General features: G+C 52.0%; 1 protein-coding gene across 1 annotated transcript in view; it reads left to right on the forward strand.

Annotated features, from left to right (window-relative positions):
• Positions 1–1123: 1123 nt before the first annotated feature.
• The window catches only part of GALNT9 (polypeptide N-acetylgalactosaminyltransferase 9), a 120105-nt gene continuing 98484 nt past the window's right edge, over positions 1124–22744 (forward strand). The window contains exon 1 of the mRNA XM_020905686.2: positions 1124–1941. Coding sequence (XP_020761345.1) covers positions 1701–1941 — 241 coding nt within the window. The 5' untranslated portion in view covers positions 1124–1700. The remainder of the gene's footprint in view (positions 1942–22744) is intronic.

The raw sequence follows: 22744 nt of genomic DNA on the forward strand, positions 1-22744 counted from the left end.
ACACACACACGGACACACACAGAGACACATGCCCATGGACATACACACAAATGTATACACGGATACACACATAAATGCACACACAGACAAATACACACATGTACACATATGGATGCACACAAATGCACTAATGAACACATAAATGTACATCTATGGACACACACAGGAGCACACACTCAAGTGCACACAGAGAGACACACATACATACATGTATACACACATGTGCACATGCACACACATGCACACACATCAAGAGCTCCCTGAAGTCCAAAGGTCCTTATTCATCTCTTTGTAGTGAGCGACCAACACAAATCAGCTCTTAATGAATGTTCCTGCATTTATTCACTGAACAAATATTTACTGAGCACCAAGCATCAAGCACTGGGGAGAAAATGTGAAGTAGATAGAGCCTCCTGCCTTCTCGGTGCTCAGGGTCCAAAGCTGGGTCTTTACTCTCTTGAACCCCGGCTGTCTCACCTATAAAACGTGGGTTTGGAAAAACAAACAAACAAACAAACGCGGGTTTGAGGCTGTATTAGAGATTGACTTGGAGGCGGGGTCAGCCAGGTTTGCTCCTCCCTGAGGTCTGAGGACCGAGTCCTGCAGCACCCGACGCCCAAGAGCCTGCGCATCCCCCGTCCTCCTGGTGGGTTTTGAGGTTCTGCCTGGGTGTCCCTGGGTACCACAGACTCTCAAGCCCGGTGCACCAGTCCTTGAACTCAGCTCTTCCCAGCCCTCTGCCCTGCAGACAGAGAAGGGGAGGGAGGCCAGGGTTGATTGAATTTGAATGAAGGAAGGGAGAGACAAACCACCAAGGAGGCTTTGACCCTACGGTCCCCCCTCCTTCTCACAAAGACCCTCCCCTCCCACCTACCCCTGCTCATCCACGCAGACTACACCGCTTTGACCAGACACTCACTCCCCAAGATCCTGCTTCCGCAGGTCAAGTTTGGGGAGGGGGCGTGTGGAGAGATTGTTCACGCGCTCCACCCCGCCGCACCCGCCGGGACGCCCTTGGTCTGGGTCCCCCTGAACGCGAGGCCCCGCCCCGCCCCACCCGGTTCGGGCGCCGAGAGCGCGCGCCAGACCTTGCACCCCACCGGGTGGGGTGGGGTCGGGTGGAGTGGGGGTGGTCCCTGAAGGGGCGGTCCCGAAGGGGCAGGCTGCGGGGGCGGGCACGGGGCCCCGCGTGCATGCTGATGAGCTGGGCGGCCGCGTCACTCCGCACCGGCGCCGTGGCTGCGGGGCGGGTAGGAGCCGCACACCAACCGAGCGCCTGCCGGCCCGCGCCTCCCTCTCTTCTCCGGGCCCCGAGGCCCTCCCCGCCGCCCCTGAGAGGGGGCCGCGCCCCTCTGAGGAGGATGCCGAGTGCCCCCTGCGCCCACGGCCCCGGGCAGCCCCTGCGCGTGGGGAACCCGGGAGGCAGAGGGGCGCGCTGAGAGGGCGCGGGGTGGTGCTGAAGGGACAGCTCCCGGGCACGGGCGGCAGAGCGCGCAGCCCTCCCGCAGCATCCGCCTGCAGCCCCTGCCAGCAGCTCCCGGCCCGCAGCCCCGCTCCTTCAGCACCCCAAGCCCTCAGCCCGCGGTGAGCTGGGCTGGCTCATGGTCCCCGAAGCAGCGGGCCAGACGGAGGCTCCTGTGGCCACCGGGCCCACGGGGATGCCCCGCGGGTGAGGCAGCCCCTAGCTTCCAACCGCGTTCATGGCGGTGGCCAGGAAGATAAAAACTTTGCTGACGGTCAACATCTTGGTGTTCGTGGGCATCATCCTCTTCTCCGTGTACTGCCGCCTGCAGGACCGCTCAGAGGGGCTGGTGCAGATCGTTCGCAGCGCCGACCGCCGGGTGCGCAGCCGGCACGCCAAGGTGGGCGCGCTGGCGGAGCGCGAAGCCATCCTGCAGCGCCTCGACCACCTGGAGGAGGTAGTCTACAACCAGCTGAATGGTGAGCTGAGCCAGCGCCCCTCTCGGGACAAAGAGGCTGGGCAGAGTGTGTTGCGGAAAAATTGTTTCCGGGTTTGGGACGCTGAACTGTGTGCCTGGCGCTACAACCTGTGAGGACCCCAGGGATCTGGTGGCCAACCAGGGCTAGGATCGATTTCCTGTTACTTGGGGAGTGAGTCAGGTAGAAGGCAGATGGGAATACAGGCTCTGTGTAGCTGAGGGTGCTGGCCTGAACGGCCATGCATACACTTACATGCCCAGAGGACACTTGAGTATCCCAACCCACCAGTACGCATGAAGGGACTCCGCCTTGTTCCCCGAGGAACTGAGAGAACTTCTAGAGACTGTAGGACCTGTGTTAAGAGCAGGCAGTTCTCAGATCCAAAAGCAAGGGAGTCTGCTGTGCTGCTTCAGGAGCTGTGGGGCATCAGGACTGAGCCCAGATTCACTCCCCTCTCTTAGGGAAGAAGTGGAGAGAGCCAGGATGGCTATGCTGCCCTTCAGAGGTGTTCTTTAGATGTTGATGGAGAAAAGTGGGCTTCCCTGATAGCTCAGACAGTAAAGAATCTGCCTGCAATGTAGGAGACCTGGGATCAATCCCTGGGCCAGGAAGATCCCCTGGAGAAGGGAATGGCAACCCACTCCAGTATTCTTGCCAAGAGAATGCCATGGACAGAGGAGCCTGGTGGGCTACAATCCATGGGGGTTGCAAAGAGTTATGTCCCAACCACTGGAGCTGTTCAGTTCCCTATCCTGGGGATGCTCAGGACTCAATCAACCAAGTGCTGTGGGCCGAGTATGAGGCTGTGAACCTGTGACTCATGGACAAATAGAATCTAGGTCCTGGCAGGGGCTTGGCAGATATTAATTACCTAAATGGGCCCTGGGCCGTGGTGCCTGGGAACCTGGAGTCCTTGGAAGCTTCTACAGGAAATGGCTCCTGGAGGTGGGTTCCTTGTTTCATTCCAAGAGGATGTGAGTCACCCTGAGGGTCAGTGTGGGAGTCAAGGAGGGTCAGGGCCAATGTGGAGCCAGGTGGTGGGGGAGGAGGAGTACTTTTCCACGTTGGGTTGCAGCAGAGCAGAGTAAAGCAACTTCTGCTCCCTGGGCTTACTCTGTGCTGGTGTGCAAGGAGGAAAGAGGGAAGTTTATGTTTACCTCATTAGTAGGCTTTCCCCTTCTGTCCTGTGCTATTCTGGTTTCTGCACCAGCAGCCCCTGGCAATGCTCTTTAGGAAGCGTCAGTAACAGGCTCCAGCAGGAGCTGTCTGGGAGCCAGCTTGCATAGACAGGGCCTGTTCCACGTGTCACTTAGTCCGATGTGGAGGTCTTCTTGGGATTTCCTTCTGGATGCCCAGCTGGCCTCGGAGCAGTGGCTCTGAACCCGAGGCTTGGTGATGCCCAGGATATGGGAGCTGTCTGCAGCCATGCCCACCCTCTCTGGGAGAGTAGCGCATCCTCTGACTTCCCAAGTGCCTTCTTGCCACCCCTGAACTCCTGGGTTTTTGTCTGGAGGTAGTTCTGGTGGGCTGCTTGGCTTTCCTGATCTTCCCTATTCAGCTGAAACCACAGGGGAGAAAAGTTTAGTTCAGCTGTCACTTGACCATTCCGGTGGTGATTCATCTCCAGGAAGGTGGTGTGCCCCGGTAATAGCACACAGCTTTATTGAAGTGTGTTTGCCAGGGTGTTATGGTCTGTTTTATGGGGAGAAGTAGAGGATTATATAAAAACATTGGCAGCACGTCGGGTTGTGTAACATCCTGACGGCCAGCTCAGCGCTGAGAGCCGTTCTCCCCCCTCCCGCACATCAAGGTGAGAAGGAGCCGGGATTCTTGAAGGCAGAAAAAGCCAGGACCTTTGACCGACTTTCTTGACCCTGATGGGAGATGATGAAGTGTTTCGGGAAAGTGGAGTATCATTCCCAGGCCCACCCCAGCCTCTCCCCTTCCCTTCTCCTGGCTTCTTTCTCCTCCCTGCCCCCTTCTCTCTTCCTACTCCTCTTCCCACCCCTTTCTCCTTTTTAAAATCTTTTCTCCCTCATCCCTTTACCAAATCTCTTCCTCCTATCAATTCTTCTCTCTTCTCCTTTTTTTACCCTCCCTTACCCCAACTGTTCTGTCTTTCTACAATCTCTGTTCTGTCTCTTTCCTGCCACTCCCACTCTTTATCTCGCATCCCCATCTCAGACTATGTGCCTAGCATAGTGTCTTACCCAGGGGTCATTCACTATTTGTTTCTGGACATGACAAGAGAGCCCCAATCTAGCACTCAGCCCAGGTCAGTCCCTAAGGAGAGGACAGTGTAGGAATGGGGTTGACCTTTGTTCACAAGAAGCCCTTTGAGACCAGTTCTCACCCTTTAAACTGGCACAAATTCCTCTGTTAAAGGATTTTGAAGAACATCAAGGAGAGTGCTTCCCAGAGGAAGAAAGCCATAGCCCTTTACACTAGTGTCTGTTGTGGTTTAGATCCAAGAAATAGGATATGGATTCCTAGGAGCTTCTACTCAATACTAATTCAGCTGAGTTTAGAAAGGAGAGGGAGAAACCCCAACAAAATTGATTTATTGCTTATATTGATTTATTCCTTTGCCTTGACTGCTTCCTAGAAACACTTCTCCTGGCTTGAAGGAGCTGGTGGGGAGGGAAGATTGTCCCTGGGGAGCAGGGCCCAGAAGCAGAGCATCCTCCCCAACACCCCACACAGCCTCTCTTTAGCTTGTCCAGTGCCCTTTACTTGAAATGTCTTGTTGACTCAGCAAAGACTTATTAATGGTGTGTGTAGATTCAAATTCATAAGACCTGGTGGGGGGTGGGGGTTGGATTTTCTTTAAGGAAATGCAGTGTAGTCATATGCTGTATATACATGAGTGTTTGCTTCTAAGTTTAATGCTCAAGGAAAGAAAAAATGTTTATAGGCAAAAATCATCCTTCCAAATATCTTAAACTGCATATCAAGTACAGCATCCCTGGTTTCATGCCTGCAACTGGCACAGTGAGTCTTATGAAGGTGGAATTGGAAAGCCTCTAAGCTCAGTGGGCTTCCTTGGTGGCCCAGGCAGCAAAGAGTCTGCTTGCAATACAGAAGGCCTGGATTCAATCCCTGGGTTGAGAAGATCCCTGGAAAAAGGAATGGCTACCCACTCCAGGATTCTTGCCTGGAGAATTCTATGGACAGTGGAGCCTGGTGGGCTACAGTCCATGGGGTCGCAAAGAGTCGGACAGGACTGAGCAACCAACTTTCAATTTCACTTTAAGCTCAGTGAGGAGGGAGAGGAAATCCCATTCAGTTGGTCATATGTTCAAACCCTTCTGCCTTCTATGACCTCTTAGGAGCAGAGGCTGAATTCGAACTGGCGATGGGAGGGGGAGGTTTCCATTTGGGTTGGTTGGCTGCTTTTTAAAATTCAGACACATGTGTTTGAATTCCCTCTAACTTGACCCTCTAACCAGCCCAAGTCCCTCACAATCAGAGGTCAAAGCCATGTGTCCATTGTACAGATGGAAAAGCTGAGGGCCAGTGAGACAGCAGGGCTTGCTCAAGGTTGTTTAGGAAGTTATGTGTGGCAGCTGCTAGAAGCATACTTGCTTCAGAATGATCTGCACTTCTGCACTTGTCAGAAGTTCAAGTTAAAATAACAGAAGGTCCAGTTGTGGTCTATCAGGTGATGGCCTTGTACCTCTCGGGTGCGGACTGCCTCCCACCAGCTCTGCCAGCACCACTTCCCCTCCACTGGGAAGAGGTACTTGCTGGCCCTGCTCTCTCAAACTGCAGAAATTCACATGACTGGTACCGGGTTTTGCCATAATTGTGCACCACACCTGTTCCATTGTTCATCTGAGGGTGGGGATTTTTGTCTGTTTTATCCACAGTTCTAATGCCAAGGGTCTTGGGTGGTGCCTTGCACACAGTTCATGCTCCAGAAATATTTGTTGGATGAGAGAGTGAGTGGATCTTTCTCTAAACGATTGATTGTTTTTGCTTAGAATAAATTTATTTTAAAAGACATTTGCAAATCACCACCGTACCCGTAAGCAGGAGGGGACTGGGTGAATGAATGTAATGAAAACAAAATCATGCTCTTTAATTCCAGCGTGATAGGGCTGTCAGCAGAGGCTTTGAGCCAGAAGCCTGCCCTCTCTTTGTTAAAAGGGAGATTCTCAAGTGTGGGGGATATATTGGCATGAAACCAAGACTTTCTCCTTGAAGAAATCAGGGGATTGAGACAGCCTTTAAGAGGGGGTAAGTCTTACAGTGTGAGTCAATGTTATTTAAGGCTGTGTTTGTTTTCTGCCAACAATCCTGTCCCCCTCCCAGGATTTTGACTGTACACTTTGGGAAGCCCAGGTCTGTAGCAGAGTATTGCTTAAGGGGATGTGATGGGGGGATGAATTGGGTGGGAAGAGTGGTGAAGTGGCTGTCAGGTTGCTAAGGGGCACTTGTCCCTAAGGCTGCATCCACTGCAGGGAGCCCAGATCAGGAAGCTGAAATCCTAATAATAGTCTGAGCACCATGAGTGGTTTTTTTTTTTTTAATTCTTTATTGAATGTGTTACAATATTGCTTCTGTTTTACCTTCTGCTTTTTTTGGCCATGAGGAGTGGAGGGGGCTGTTTGCTTGAATCTCTTTTTCTGTTCTCCTCCATTGGATCTCAGCTCCCCGGCCAGGGATTGAACCCACACCCCCTGCATTGGAAGGCTAAGTTTTCACTACTGAACTGATAGGGAAGTCCCCACCCTGAGTTTTAGTGATTGAAGAATTTTGGAGTTGAGACCAGGAGGTGCCTGGGGAGGGGCGAGAAGGAGGAGGATGGAGAGAACGCCAGGTGGTCACCCTGTGTTTGCCTTGTTCCCTTGGGCTGCAGGGGGAACAAACCCCTCTGTGTGGAACTGTCTTTTCTGCACTGTGGTGCTTGCTTTGGCGGTGGGCAGGTGTCACAGCTGGGAAGCTGAATTTGGGGAGGTGTCCAAACAGTCCCCACCTGGTGTGGGAATTCAAATATCACATGAGAGCACAAGTCACGTGAGGACAGCAAGTGCCTCAAACCCTGGCATGGGGTGGATGCCCGATCAGTGCCCTTCAAGTGACCAGAGGATGAACGCCACAGGTCGCTGGAGCCTGCAGGAGAGCGTGGTGGAGGAGGGCGGGCATGGGTGTCTGAGAAGGGCCTGGAAGGTTCCTGGGGACACCGAGGGGCTGGTTGCCCCTCTGGACCACTCCTCACCTCTATGGTATGCCTGGCCCAGTCCGTGCACTCCTGAGAGCCTGTGTGTGTAGAAGGTGCTGACTTCTCAAGAGGGGTTTTCAAGCCCTTCTTATTCACGAGCAGCTCCATTTTGAAGATGCCTAAGATATTCCACTTGCAGGGCATGTGTGTTTCATCAGAAAGATTTCCCTAGTCATTGTGAATTTTAATTCTAGAAGTAGCTCCCCGCTGGTTCCCGGGCCCTTCCAGCTCGAGTTCATCAGTCTCCTCCATCTTCCTCGAATCTGCTTTATGAGTTAAAACGTCCTGCATTGCTGATCCCAGCAGTCAAAGCCACCGTGGCCAGAGAAATAGTTGCCATTCGTTCAGGATTTAATCACGGGTCCTGGCAGGTCTTGCTTCAGAATGGCAGCAATTAATTGGTTGGCCATTTCTGCCCCCACCCCCGCCCCAGCCCAAGGTCATTAATTGGCTGGCCTCTCCCCCTGCATCTGTCTCACATCCCCCACTGTTGTTGATTTACTACAGAAAGTGAAAAAATAGTTGGTGCTCCCAGCCAGAGCCCAAGCTTTTACACAACCACGGCCAGCGGGGGGAGCTTTTGGCATGAATGGCTTTTTCCGTTCTCCCACATGGGAGCTGCCTGCAATTACATTTCACTCACCCTGAGAAGATTAACAGCATGTTGGTTTTGCTTTTTTCCCCCTTCTTTGCCAGTGCTCCTCTGCCTGCTGGTCTAGCTGCGACCCCATCCAACCACCAACCACCCATGTCAGAACACCCGAAGCCACTTCCGGTCACCGAGGTTAGCGCTGTGCAGTCCTGGGCCTTGGCATCTGGGGCGATGAAAGGCAGGAGTGCTTCACCCTGAGATAAACACCCCTCATGCAATTCCCTTGGGAGGAACAGACCTCATTCTGGAAGGGCTAGCTCTATCCAAAGACTCTGCAGATCCAGCAGGGGCCCCCCGCTTCTGGGAATAACTCAGGCGACCGTGACCCCCACCTTGGGAGCCTGCTGGGACTGAGTGATTGCATTTACAATTCAGCTCAGCTATTTGCATATTTCAGAGGTGCGGCACTATTTTCTGAAAGGACAGTTTATCCTTCGTTGACTGGTAACTCGACAAAAATAAGTCTCTAATCACTTCCATATCCCATGTCCCACTGGGGACATTCCCGCCTGGCATCCAGCTCTTGGAACAGCTTTTCTGCTCTTTGGTCAGCTTTTCTGTTCTGCTCTCAAAAAGCACAGGTACTCTCGAAGGGAGGATAGCCAGCTGTCATAGGAGGGATGGGGAGAGGCCGATTCATGGTGAGATGGGTGCTTGCAAACTGCTCTGCAGGCTGAAGCTCTCTTGTTCTCTGGAATGAAGGCAGTATCTCCTTATCCTTATCATTCACTCCTCATGTGTTCCTGATGCTGAGTCAGGGTGCGGGAGCAAAGGAGATGCACGTCCCTGCGTCTCAGGGCTGACGTCCTAGGAGGGAGGCAGGTGAGCAACGAGTGGTGTGAACAGGGCAACTCCAGACAGAAAGAAAGGCCACCAAGAGGAAGAGTGACAGAGAGTGGGTGGGTGGGACGGGGTCCCACTTTAGATGGGGTGTGGCTTGAATAGCATTTCCCCAGATTCATGTCCTCCAGGAATCTCAGAATGTAACCCTGTTTGCAGATATACGTAGGTGAGGTTGTACTGGAGTAGGGTGGGCCCTGGTCCAGTGATTTAGAAGAACAATAATGTCCTTCTGAGATGAAGAGGGACACAGATGTAGAATATAGAAGGCAGAGGTAGAGACTGGGGTGATGCATCTATAAGCCAAGGACTCCGAGGATGCCAGCAACTCCGGAGGCTGGAATAGGCAGGAAGGACCCTTTCCTGGAGCCTCCAGAGGGAGTGTAACCATGATGCCCTGAGTTCTGACCACCAGAGGACCACAGTGGCCATGTATGCTGGGACCCTGACACTGAGGGTGGGTGGGGAGCTCCTCTATGATGATTGATCTCAGATGTGAGTGAGCTGTGAGGGATCGGGGAAGGGCATCTGGGCAGGGGCCAGCCCCACGTGATTGGTTCTGTGCTTAGTCACTCAGTCTGACTCTCTGCGACCCCATGGACTGTAGCCCGCCAGGCTCCTCTGTCCATGGGGATTCTCCAGGCAAGGATACTGGAGTGGGTTGCCATGCCCTCCTCCAGGGGATCTTCCCAACCTATGTGAGTGGAGAGTGCCATGAAGGAGGAGAGTGGTGTGTGACTATCAGGGAGGACATGGGACCGTGCTCTTAGGAAGGTATGCTCACACACCATAAATGTCCTGTGTGCCAGGAACACTTGGACTTCATCTGCGACTACGGACGTCTGTGCCTCCGTCTAGCTGGTTGGATTTTTAAAGCACATTTATGATCTCACTCAGATCTCTGGGACCAAAATGAGACCCACAAGGGGTGACAGCACATGATCTCTCCAGCCACCCGAGGGTTGGGACAGTCTTGATTCTATGCCTGTTCAGCCTGTGACCTGCCTTGGGGGTCCCCAGTCAGGGCTTCTCAACATATTGCTGTTGACATCTGGGCCAGGTAATCTTTGCACATGGTGATAGGGTGCTGGTAAGCTGTTGAGCAGCATCTCTGGCCTCCACCCAGTAGATACAAGTAGTCCTCTCCACTCCCACTTTCAGCTGCGGCACAAGAAATGTCCAGACATTGTCGAGTGTCCCCTGGGGTTAGGAAAACTCCCGTGGAGATCCCTGCCTTCTGTCTAGAACATAGGGGTTGGCTGGCTGGGTTCATACCTGGCTCCACTTCAAAGGAAAGTCAGTCACCCCCTCTAGTCTCAGTCTCGTCATCTGTAAAGTGGGGATGATGGAAACACCAACCTCAGCAGAACCTTGTAGAGGCAAAAAGAGTTGGCTTGAGTGAAAGGCGTCATCCCTGTGTCCAGTGTGATGCTAAGCCCACACTGCTGAAAGCTCAGGGTCCTGCTGGGCACAGGAAGAGTGCCATCCTGAGGGCTGTCCCCCATCCATCCTCTGTTGACCTTGCTGACTGTACCCAGACAGTCTCAATTCAATGGCAGCATGCCTCTTGCATGCTCTGAACTTGCCTATCTACCTTTAGAGCCACCCCAGGCTCAGCATCCTTGGCTGGCTGTGTATCCAGCTAGACTTTAATAGCCCAATGCTTTTTCATTTTCTATCGATTAACATTTTGGGCAAAGGATAGAGGTCTCCTATCTTGCGTATCAATACATCACTTATTTAAGAAGCAAATTCACTTAATTCAAACGTGCATCAGTTTAAAGGAAGCTATTAAGCAACATGAATTGAGTGGTCTACAGAGACATGGATACTGCAGGAAGGTTGGAGGAAAGACCAGTGTGGGGTTGCTGTCATGGATGATCCTCGAGGTTCTGGGCTATAGCACCTGGTCTTGGAAAGTGGCCTCCCCTGGGGTTGTGGATTGATGGCCTCAGAACTGGTGAAGGGAGATGCTAGACTCTGGATCCATGCTCTTGCCAAGGCTTTCCGAAGCTCCGAGTCTGATAAAACATAAATAAAAATAAAATAACCCACTTGTGCAGATGTGGCCCTGACTCCTGGGTCCTGAGAAGGAGGCAGCAGTGTTGACCACACCCCCAGGCCACTCCCCAGCACCCCCACCCTTCCTCGCTTCACAGGGGTGATCCACCTTGGCAGGCAATCCTGCCATACAGGTCTGGCCTGGCTCAAGGCAGCGACCCTCTGGTCCTGCAGAGAGGCGCCCTGCTCAGAAACCTCAGCTGTTGGGTTTTATTTTTAAGTAAATGAGCCAAGTACAATGGTTCTTAATATGCCACCCCAGGCCTGGCAGTGTGCCAGAGAAATAAGATCTATAGGTGCCCAGCCTCTGATGGATCCTGGCCCTGGTAGCCACTCCAGTAGCCTCCTGGCTGGCCCAGAGTAAACCCCTTCCTCCTCCCTGAGTTTTCCACCCTGATTAGAAGTGAGGCTTGACTTCAAGGCTAGAGGGGCAGCATGTGCCCAGAGCCAGACACAGGGCTGGTACAGGGGGAATAATGGCTGGGATGAGGGGAGGTCCTGATGGTCCCAACTGTGTATGGACTGACTTGCCAGACGGGACCTCCTGGAGGTTGAGAGGCTCAGGCCACAGCTGGTTCATGAGCTTCTAAGTATATTTCTTAAAAAATGGAAGAAATTTCAACAGGAAGTTACCAAAATAGTTATATATTTTAGACATTTATATGTAACGAGTTAATGCTTTTGATACTGGAGTGCAATGTAGTTGTGCTGTTTACAGGAAGATCATGGAATTTGTAGGAACGCTGGTTCTTGCAGACGTCCTGGTCCGAGAACATAGAGTGTTTAGAAGTGTGTGCTGAATGCCTTCTTCTCAGGCTCCTGCAGGTCAAAGGCTGGCATGGGTCTCCTGGGGAGGGTGCCCTGTGGAGGCTCTGAGAGAAGCCTTTTCCTGGCTGTGTTCTTGCCTTTCCTGGGGGTTCAGCACCCATATCCTGCACCCGCATCCGGCCTCCATCTCTGAATCCAGTGGTGTTTCGCCTCTTTGTGCCATTCTCTCAAAGTCATATCCCAACCCCCACTCTCCTCTTCACCTCCCTCTTCCACCTTTAAGGGTCCTTATGATCACAGAGGCCCACTGGATGATATAGTTCAAACTCAGCTGATGAACACATTTAATTCTCTCTGCCATGTAACCTAACATATTCCCAGGTTCTGGGGGCTGGGATGTGAACACCTTTGGGGTCCATGATTCTGCCGATTGCAGTGAGCAAACTGAACAGACTACTGAGCATGGAGACATGCTAGGGGGCAAAATAAGGCAGGAGGATAAAGTGTCAGGGGAGAGACACTGGCATCTCCATGAGGTGTCCAGAGAAGACCTCAGGAAGGGAGTGACTCACATTGGGAGCTGTATGAGTCTGCTCCAGCTGCTGTAACAAAGTACCACACACGGAGGGCTTAAACCACAGAAATTTGTTGTCTCACAATTCTGAAGGCTGGAAAACCAAGATCAAGGTGCTGGTATGGCTGGTTTCTGATGAGGCCTTTCCCCTGGCTTGCGGATGGCTTCTCCTGTGTGCACGAGCATTCCTGGTGTCTCTCCCTCTGTAAGGCCACAGTCCTATTGGTTTAGGGTCCCCCAGTGACCTCATTTAATCTTAATTACCACCCCCCAAGGCCCCTCTACAGGTACAGTCACATTGAAGTTAGGTCTTCAACATACAACTTTCTTTTTAAGTATTTATTTATTTGACTGCATGGGGTCTTAGATGTGGCATGCAGGATCTTTTTGTTGCAGTGCATGGACTCCCCAGACCAGGGAGTGAGTGCAGGGGAAGAGACAGGTTGGCTGAGCTGGGACACTACCAGGAGATGAGGAGTAGCCAGAAGAGAGGTGGACAGGCCAGCGTCTGATCCCGGGAGTCAAAGGGACAGCACTGCTGAGTGCTTTGATGGGTCACACTCCATGAGCCCCGAGGGCTGACTGCTGCTCCCAGGGTGGGGGTGACCTGGACAAAGCTTAGATGCAGGTTGGGGGTGAAGTTGGAAGTGGCAGACATGGGGCCCTTCTGCAAAACACTGTGGATGTTGGGGCTGGATGACTGTTGGTGGTGGGACCCCCATGCAACATGAGACATGGAGAAGTACTGTCAAATTTCTCCTGGGGGCATCTCCTCCCCCAACTGAGAACCAGTCCTGTGAAGGAGGATGAGATGAGGGTTGGTCCTGGAGAGGGAGATGGGGCTGACAGAGGGTGTTGTTTCCAAGATAAGAATTAGGTGAGAGGGAAGGATGGGGTCCTGGAGCCCATCCTGGAGCCCGTGAGAGGGTGGCACCCCAGCTCAGGAGCTGGGGCCTGGCCAGCACCTCGGACAGCTCCTTCTGCTCCTGCTTCTGCGATAGAGGGGCAGTAGGTGAGCTAGCAGGGTGGGGTGGAAGCTGGGGTGTTCTCTTTTTTTCCATTTTCTCAGAGAGGCAGAAAATAAAGTTATCAGTTGAGGTTTTGATCCCTGGGTTGGAAGATCCCCTGGAGAAGGGCAGGGCAACCTACTCCAGTATTCTTGCCTGGAGAATCCCATGGACAAAAGAGCCTGGCAGACTATGACCCATAGGGTCGCAAAGAGTCGGACATGACTGGAGTGACTTAGCACACAGGTACTATTAAATGGGTTTTTAAAAGAAAGTATGTGTCTGGTTATGTATTATCTACATCCTATTTCAGAATAGGGGCCACTACAGATGTGTGTTGTGAATAGGAACACTGAGTTGGTGGGGTTGAGAACCCCTCACAGGGCAGGTAGGAGCCTGGGAGAGGCCGCTAAAGGCCTGGGGGCTGCAAGGGCCTGGGCAGAGAGGCCTCTTGTCACCTCCCAGCCACGAGGGGAGCTGATCTCCTCCCCCTTATTCCCCTCAAGGGTGGTTCATCCCCAGGCCTTTCCTGGGGAGCAGGGGGAAAGTTTGGGAAAGATCCATCTGGCTCCAAGGGTGAGTGGGCACTGGCAGGGAGCTGCCCGGCCAGCTGTACCGCCTCTGGGATTCTCATCTTGGACACCTCTTCCTCTCTGGCACTGTCACCCCCACCATCCTTCGCCTCCACCCTGAAGATGTTGCCATCTCTTGGAGAGCATTCTTGGGTGAAGGGGTGTTCTCCTTCCCACCCCCTGAAACCCCCTTCCCAGGCTTCACGTTTCTGGGGGAGACCCCAGGACAGAGGTTGCTCACAGCTCCAGTGTTGAGTCCTAGCCATCGGTTGGCATCATTCTGAGATGCTTTGCACTCACCTGGTGGTAACAATAACCAAGGTGGACACACCATGCTTTGGGTTCGAGGTCTGTGACCATGCTTGGTACTCACAGCAGCCTGTGCAGGAGACAATATCTCTCTGTCTTCAATTCGTTGATGAGACCATGGCCAAGCAAGGTCAGCCCCCACTGGCAGCAGTGGGACTGGGACCCAGGCACACTGATGCCAAGGTCCCTGCCCTGCACCGCCTCCCCGACGATGAGCTGGGAAGACATCAACTTAGCGAGCTCAGTGGTGAGGACTAATACCTCCTGCTCAAGCAAAAAGGACTACTTTTACTTTTAACAGAATAGTTAAGTCAAATCAGTTCTATGTGCAGCCCTCATCTGAAACCCAGCAAGCTTCAATTTTATTCCAGAGAAAGACAATAACAGAAAGTGCCTGGGACTATTTTCACACTATTTGAGCATATTGTGGAAAATGTGTTAATATTCTGTGTGCTTGAGCACTTTGCAGTGGACACAGGGAAGCAAACAAGCTTATATCTTCCTTGATGGGGGTAGAGCCTTGCAGCCGCAATGTGACTGCGGAGTCAAAACACCCAGGTGAGCAGCCCTGCTCCTTGCAGCCTTGTGCAGCTTCCTTCACAGCCTTGCTCCTCAGTTTCCTCACCTGTAAAATGGGATGAAATAGTAATTATCTCTTGGTTTTATTGTGAGAAGTAAGTGGAGGAAGCAGGTAAGCTTGTGGGGGTAATGGCTGGCATGTGGTTCTGGCTCAGCACCAGCTCTGGTTTCTGCTTGTCCACACTTTCTCTGACCTCCCCTCGCCCAACTCCACCAGCCCTGTGGTTCTCTTTCTCATGCAGCCCCACCCCTGCAGAAAAACACAAGGCCCCATGATGTCCACGGGAAGTTGAAGCGGTGGAATCAGGGAGATGGCTTAATCCAATTAACACTTTATTCACAGAACATGATCTGTTGTGCAGAGCATAGGAGGGGGTGCCCAAAGCTTGGAGGTTGGGTGCCTTCCTCTGAGCATTTACAATGAGGTAGGAAAGAGGTAGCCAACTGGCATTCTCTGGCCTCTAAGGCATTGAGTATCAGCAACAAAAGGGAGCATTGTGTTGATGGGTTGTGTTGAAGGTCAGGAGGGCTTCATGGATGAAGAGGAGTTTGGAGCTGCACACTGGAGTTGGATGGACCTGGGTCCAAACCCCAGCTGGATAACCACGTCAGGCCAGTTCTCCTTGCTGAGCTGTGCCTTTCCCATCTGTGAAATGGGAAACATGATCACCCTTCCATAATAGGATTTTGAGGAGATTGGACATGGCGATGCATGTGAAAGTGCCTGACACATAGGAACTCCTCAGAAATGTCAGCAAGGACAATGGAAGGAAAAGAATTGAAATGGGGCAGAGTTTGAACAGATGGGGTAGGATGGTGCCTGATACATAATATTTTCTCAATAAATATTTGTTCCCCGGATGGGTGGGTGAATTTATGGATGGGTGGAGGGAGGAAGGAAGGATGCTTGAATGGATGAGTGGATGAGTGGGGAGGTGGAAGGATGATGGATGATGGACAGGTGGATCTTCATAAACCCACTTGACAGTGGGTCTATGACTCTCACATCTTGTTGGCTGTTGGAATGGAGTGAGTGTATTTTCCATGAGAGAAGGATGTGACTGTGCAGAGCTGGGGTGAAATGCAATGGACTGAATGTCTGTGTCCCCCAAATTCCTATGTTGGAACCCTAACCCTGGTGGGGCCTCTGGGATGTGATTAGGGTTAGGTGAGGTCATGAGGGCAGCCCCTGTGATGGGATCACTGGCCTCCTAAGAAGAGGAGGATGGGAATCTCATGCTCTGTGCATGCCCACACCAAGAAAGGACCCTGAGGATGCAGCAGGAAGCCCGCCCTCTGCAAGCCAAGGAGAGGGTTCTCATCAGGAACCAAACTACTGCCTTGATCTGGACTTCTCGCCTCCAGAGCCATGAGAAAGAAATGTCTGCTCTTTGGCTCCCTGTCGGTGGTTATGTAGCTTAAGCTGACTGAATTGGGAGGCCACACTGGGAGGGGGGGCACTCTGTCTTTTGAGGTCAACATAAGCTCTCATGCTTATCCATCATTCTTTGTCTGGAAGGTCACTGTCTCCAGGACAGAGCTTGGGGCCAGTACTCCTGGTTCCCATTCTGTTTTCTTCCCTTGGGGGCCTGTGGTGCCCCATTCATTCATGTATTCATTCCTTCATTCATTCATAAGCACTTACTATGCACAAGGTCCTGGGGCTCCGGCCTGAGCATGGCAGGCAGCCGCTGCTGTGGAGGGCAGCAGGCAGACCAGGGCGGGGCCAGGACCTGGTCCCCAGTGGGGCTGGGGGCACTGAGTCAGCCTCACTCTCTGGGCCACCCAGGCTCTCGGCTCCCTAAAGACCCGAGTGTGGGCTCCGAGGTGTCCTTCTACCTGTGACCCCCAGAGCTGGGCTGGCTCAAGGGACAAGCATTTCCTGGGAGACCCTGCCATCAGGACTGGAGTCTGATGCCATGGGCATGGGGGCATCAGGCCCTGGCCACCCTGACGGTCTCGGGAAGCTTATACTCAGAGCCAGGTCACCTTGAAGTGACAGGACACCCAAACATCCCCCATTCCTGCTCCCCAGTAGCAACCAGACCCAAATTCAGGGACATATTCCTGCACAGAGCTGACAGAGGGACGTTTCATGGCGCCACGTGCTTATCAAAGTGAAAGAACCAGGAAATCCATTTTGCCAGATATTTCCAGTCATTACTTATCTCCCTTGCTTTGGTCCCATAAATATTCATATTAGTTGAACACAAGTACTATGTGTGAAGATTTATCAAATACTATATTAGTCTCAGTGAGAATATATTTTACAGGTACTGCTGTGTCCTGCGAAATCTTCATGACTTCATAGTTTCAGAAGGGCAGTCAGTCTTCCTGCTATTGACAATATGTTATTGGTTTGGGTCCCCAGGGAATCTTAAAAGACCTGTCTGTAATGAAATTACCAGTTGTGTTTGGAGAGAGTGGATAAAATGGAAGCTGGGAGGGACGTTATCTTCAAAGGCAAACCAGGGGCTCTTGCTTTTATCTCCGCTTTGTAATCATTAAAATTAATAGCCAAGCACGTAAAATCAGCCTAAATTCTCACCGGGGAAGAGAGAGGGAAGCTGGGGCAGTGGGATGTTTGGCTTGCCATCGTTGCCACCCTTCAACCCCCAAACCCATGCTCCGTGAAGTCACTGGTCAAGGTCATGGGCACGTGGAGGACTGTCAGGGGCCTGGTGGGTGATGAGTGGGTCATGGGGGGTAGGATGTGTTTCCCCTCTGCAAACCGTGGAGTCCCACTTTCTGGGTGATGCTAGGAGAGGAGACTGATGGCATCTTTGTTTTGTTCTGGTTGCACTGGGTTTTGCAACGTGTGGGCTTCTCTAGCTGTTGTGGGTGGGTTTAGTCACTCCACAGCATGGGGGATCTTAGTTCCCCAACAAGGGATTTAATCTGCGTTCCCTGCAGAGGAAGGCTGATTCTTAACTGCTGGACCACCATAGAAATCCCCTGATACCTCTTTGATCCCAGGGGGGGTGTAAGGACCCACTATCCGGCACCGCCCATCTGGAGTCTGTCTGTTCTCCTCAAGTGTCCCGGTATGTTTGCTGTGTGCTGATCACCTTCAGAAATCATGGATTTATAGTCTCATTGGAGGCCTGGAAGGGCAAGTTTTGCATCTCCTCCTCCAGGTTCATTGGGGGTGGGGGGCTGGGAGGAGGAAGCTCTACTGAAGTAGAGCCCCTCCCTCCCATACCTGTTCAAGGCCTGTGGGTCTTCAGGCCTCCCAGAGGCTATGTGCTCCACACAGGGGTCCATCTGGCCCTCTGATTTCCTCCCCTCTGCGTCCCCAAGTTCCCAGTGTTCAGAGCATCCTCAGGGAAAAAAGCAAGTCCTGGACTCACTCATCGCTCAGATCCCTTCTGTTCTTCAGGTTGGTCCTAGTAATTTCTTCCCATCTTGTCAGAAATTTACGGCTTTTTCACAATTGATGTTGCTACTTTGTTTTAAATCTAACATTCTTAGGTGGTTTTAGGGGGCAAGTTGGCCTGACTGGACTGGCCTATCTCTATGGGTCCCCTACTGATGGAGTCCCCTTATCTGGGCTGCCAGCTGCTGTGTGTCCCCAGAGATGTCCTGCCCGACCTTCTGGTGAGGACAGCCTCTGGCTTCCTGAAGGTGTCTCCATCCTACCTCTTCCTCTCAGATTATCTTGTGACCAGCAGCCTCTTCATTTGGGCGGTTTCCTCTCTCGGAATATTGGCTTAAGTCGCCGTGACAGATGGAAATCAGTGACTCAAAGACAAGCTGGAAGCTTGAAAGCCATGCTTCCTTCCAAGTTGAAAAATCACAGCCACCCACATAGCCCAGGTTTCTGTGCTGGAAGGAGTGGGTTGGCCAAGTGTGAAATGACTTTGCTGGGGGAGAGGAAGTTTGGAGGAGCTCCTCTGGAGCTGGTGGCCTCGTCTGCGTACCTGGAAGGCTCTTGGCCCGGGATGGGCAGCCAAGTCTTCCTTGGGTGGGAGTCCACTGGGGAAGGTGGCCTGGTCTTTCTTGTTGTGGTGTCCTCTTATTCCTAACATGGACCCCCTTACTCCTCTGGGAGAAGAATTCAGAGTTCTGACAAAACCCTGATTGATATGACGTAACTGCACTATGCTTTGTTTTTCTTATGGAACATGAAATCCAGAGGATGGTAGACATCCTCAAGAGCCCAATGCCATTTAAGTTCCAGCCCCCACCTTCCTCTTGTGTGACAGTCCACCTCATGGTCACACAATGGCTGCTTGGACCCCAGGCATTGAGTCCTCATTCCAGGTAGGAGAAAGGGGGAAAGAATGTAGATAAAAGGCAAAAAACAAAAGCAAACCCCACATATACTAGCTGAGTCTGTGCCTTTTAGACACGTTTCCCAGAAATTCCACCCTGAAAATTCCATTTAAATCTTATTGACCAGATCTTGGGCACATGCCACTTCTAGCTGCAAGGTCAGCCCAGGGAGGCGAGCACTTTAGCATTTTTTTTTCCTATCCAAAACAAACTGTGGTTCTACTAATAAAAAGGATGGAGAGAGTAGATGCTAGCCGAGCGACCATGGGGTCTGCCGCTGGCCTTTTTCTTACAATTCCCCCCTCCTCCCCCTCCCCCCTCCCTCTTGTTTGAGTTTCCTGGGGCTGCTACATAACAAATGACCACAAATAGGGTAGCTGTAAACATCCAGAATTTATCCTTTCCCTGTCCTAGAGGCCAGAAGTCTGAAATCAAAGTGTTGGCAGGTTGAATCCTCCTGGAGGCGCTGAGGCAGAATCTGTTCCAGGCCTCACTCCAGCTTCTCTCGGCTCCTGGCAGTCCTGGCTCCCTGGCGATCCTTGGCTTGTAGGCACTTCACTCAGATCTCTGTCTCCCTCCTCATGTGGCTTCTCCCTCTGTGAGTGTCTCTCTGAACTGTAAGGACGCTCTTTGTTGGATTTAGGACCCACCCCATCCAGATGACCTCACCCAAAGTTCTTACCTTAGTTCCATCCGCAAAAACCCTGTTTCTGAATTAGGCCACGGTCGCAGGTTCCCTCTAGACAGGGCTTTGGGGCACCATTCAACCCACCACCCATATCCATCCACCTAAACTGAGGCCACAGGCTCTTGACCCTCCAGGGCACCGAGCAGAACCTGCAGCCAGGGTGGGGCCGCAGCCCTGCCTATGTGCAGGTGCGGCCCTCGGCTGCAGCCTGTGAAGAAGCAGACCTATGCAGCCATCCTGCCGGATCCTTCCAAAGGAGTGGGAGTCCGGCTTCCTGCAGGACCTGCTTGCACTGATTTCTACGAACACCATGTGGGGACTTGGCGTGCCTCTGGGACTTGATCCCCATGCCGGGCCCCCTGGTTCTTCCTGTTGGCTGCTCCCCTGCCGGGTCTCGGCCGTCTGCTGAGGGTTAGTGCCTGAGTTTCCTGAGGTGCATCCAGCCTCTGGGCACCCCAGAACCCTGGCTCCTGCATTCTAGCTGGCTACCCTGAGGTTCTGAAGTGCCCAGTGGCTGGAGCATCCCTCTGGACTCCAGGGTCAGGGTACCCGGGACAGCTGGACTCCAGGCCTGGCCCTGCCTCCACCTGGCTCCTGTGGCTTTTCAGCAGATGCCTTCCCCCCCAACTCCCCGAACTTCTACATCTGACAGTCTGTGCCCCCACCATCGCTAGGGCACTGTGGTTCACATGCGCTGACTGTAGACAAAAGCTGTTGGACTGTCCAGCCCAGGGCTCCTGGGAAGGACTGGTGAGAGCAGACCATCCCAAGATCCCAGTTCTGGGGGCCTCCCCACCCCCATGAGACTGCACTTCGGCAGGCAGGTCTCCACCCAGCTCTCTGCTTGGTCCCTTGCCCCATCCTGAGGATGTCAAGGATGTCAGGCCTGGGGCAGAAGAGCGAGGAAGGGGCCACCTAGGATATGAACGCCTTTAGCTGTTACAGCAGCTTCTTCTGTCATATGCATTTTTCCACTGCTGCTGTGACAACTCATGGGCTGGGGGTTGCTTAAAATCATACAGATTTTTTTCTCTCACAGTTACAGAGATCGGGAGACTAAGACGGGTTTCCCCGGGCTAAAATCGGGGAGTGGGCAGGGCCACACTCTCTGAAGGCTCCAGGGGGATACTTCCTGCCTCTCCCAGCTTCTTGGGGGTCCCGGTGTCCCTTCCTTTGTGCCTTCGCTGATGGCTATGGCTCCATGCCACAGGCCTCCTCTCTGTGTCAGATTCCCCCCACCCTCTCCATTCAAGGACGCTTGTGATGGCATTTGGGGCCCTCCTGGGTCACCCATCTATCTCTCATCTCAAGGGTCATACCTTAATCCCACCTGCAAAGTCCCACATAAGGCAATGCGTTCACACATTCTGGGGATTAGAACTTGATACCATTTGGGAGACATTACTCAGCCCACCACACCTGTCCCAGCTAACTAACAGACATAGACCCTATTTGTTAACTTAATGTGATTTTTTCCAAAATATGAATGAGTTGCTGATATTAAGAGATACGAATATGTACTGCTGCCTTCTCTCGGAAGTCTAAAAGATCTAGTGTTTTTGGACCCATTAGATCTGGAACAGTGGCTGCTGCACGTGGGGCGTGTGCACCCATTCACCCCATCCCCACCACTCCCTTTCGCCCCCTGACTCATGCCAAGTGACAGTCTTGTGTATCATTAACAGCCGTTGTCACTTCTCTCAGGGCACAAGAGAAAGCGTCTGGGGAACGGGATCCAAACTCCTCCCAGCTGCTCCCCCCTCCCCACCCTCACCCCCACTATCCTGCCTCCAGACCCAAGTAGGTACCCCCTCCCCCCACACTGCACGAATAGCATCTCACACCCATGCTCTGATAGAGCCGTCTCCTCCTCCCCGTGGTGTCTTCCAAATTATCTCTTCTAATTAGAAAAGTGCATTCCCTCAGGTCACGGGAAAGGAACTTCCAATGATTATTCCATAAAAGTAGAATTGCTGTGGGCCTTCAGCAGTCTCTCACATCCGTGGGCGATCTCTGCCAATTACAGCCGTGATGATGAATTTGAGAGGGGAGGGCCCTCTGGTCACCCCAGTCCTCAAACAGAAGCCACTTTTCCTCTGGAAAGTCCAATCTCTGCCTCAGAAACCAAATGCATTTTGCCAGAAGTGTCACCTCGAGCCCTGGACAAGAGCATCAGAGCAGAGAGAGTTCTGGACGCACACTCCGTCTGCAGGGGCGCGGTGGGACTTTGGATTTGAAAAGGGCCCACGAGTTGTGCCTGCCCTCTTAGAGCCCAACCTTGACGACTTGCTTCCTTTAGCCCGGGGCCCACCTCTGTTCCCTGCACCTGGGCTCCCAGCCACCTGGGCTCCTAAGAGAGTCGCCCACCCACCAGGCCTCTGTGCTGGGGCCTCAGGCACCTGTTTTGCCTTGGTGAGTCCAGCTCCTGTCTATCTGGGCTGAGCTGGAGCACACCTGAGCAGGTTACCCACCTGGGTCAGAGCACAACTGAGTGGACCACCTCCCTTTGTGTAGACAAAGATGGCCAGCACCCGGCACGGCTCCTGACATTTGAGACACATCATATATTTTTGATGAATGGATGAAGAAATAAATGGTACAACCACAAGATGAGATTTTATGTTTGCAGCCATATAAAGTTACACTTAGGTAGAATTTTTAGTGACATAAGAAAATGCTTAAGGTGTAGTGATAAGAACAGAACATGGACTTATATATACATCACATGTATTTATTAAACTTGGTTGAAATTATTATACATAAACTTATAAAAATAATACAGGGCACTAAAATACAAATACTGGTTTTCCTGGTAGAGCGACATCCTGGGTGATTCTGTGTGTATATGTTTTCAGAATTTTCCACAATAAGTCTTTATGACCTTTTCAATCAGAAGAAATGCACTTTCTAATTAGAAAAGTAAAAACAGACATTGCTGGCCACAGTATAAAGCAAATCTAACCCTTCTGGAAAGTAATTTGGCACCAAGATCCACAAAAATATTTTATCCTTGACCCAGTGGTTCAATTTCTGAAATAAGAACATGATCCTAAATATGTAAAATAAGTATATGTATAAGCATAGAGGAACTGTTAAGTAAATGTTTGACTATCATGGTGGTTTAAAAGATGGTTATTAATTATAATTATTGTTGACTCACATATAACAGTGTGGGAGTCACTGACAGTGACTTTATTCTTTTTCATATTTATTTATTCATGGGGTCTTAGTTGCATTAATATGAGACCTTTCAC

Source organism: Odocoileus virginianus, chromosome 12 (genome assembly GCF_023699985.2).
Source record: "Odocoileus virginianus isolate 20LAN1187 ecotype Illinois chromosome 12, Ovbor_1.2, whole genome shotgun sequence".
NCBI classification, from domain to species: domain Eukaryota; kingdom Metazoa; phylum Chordata; class Mammalia; order Artiodactyla; family Cervidae; genus Odocoileus; species Odocoileus virginianus.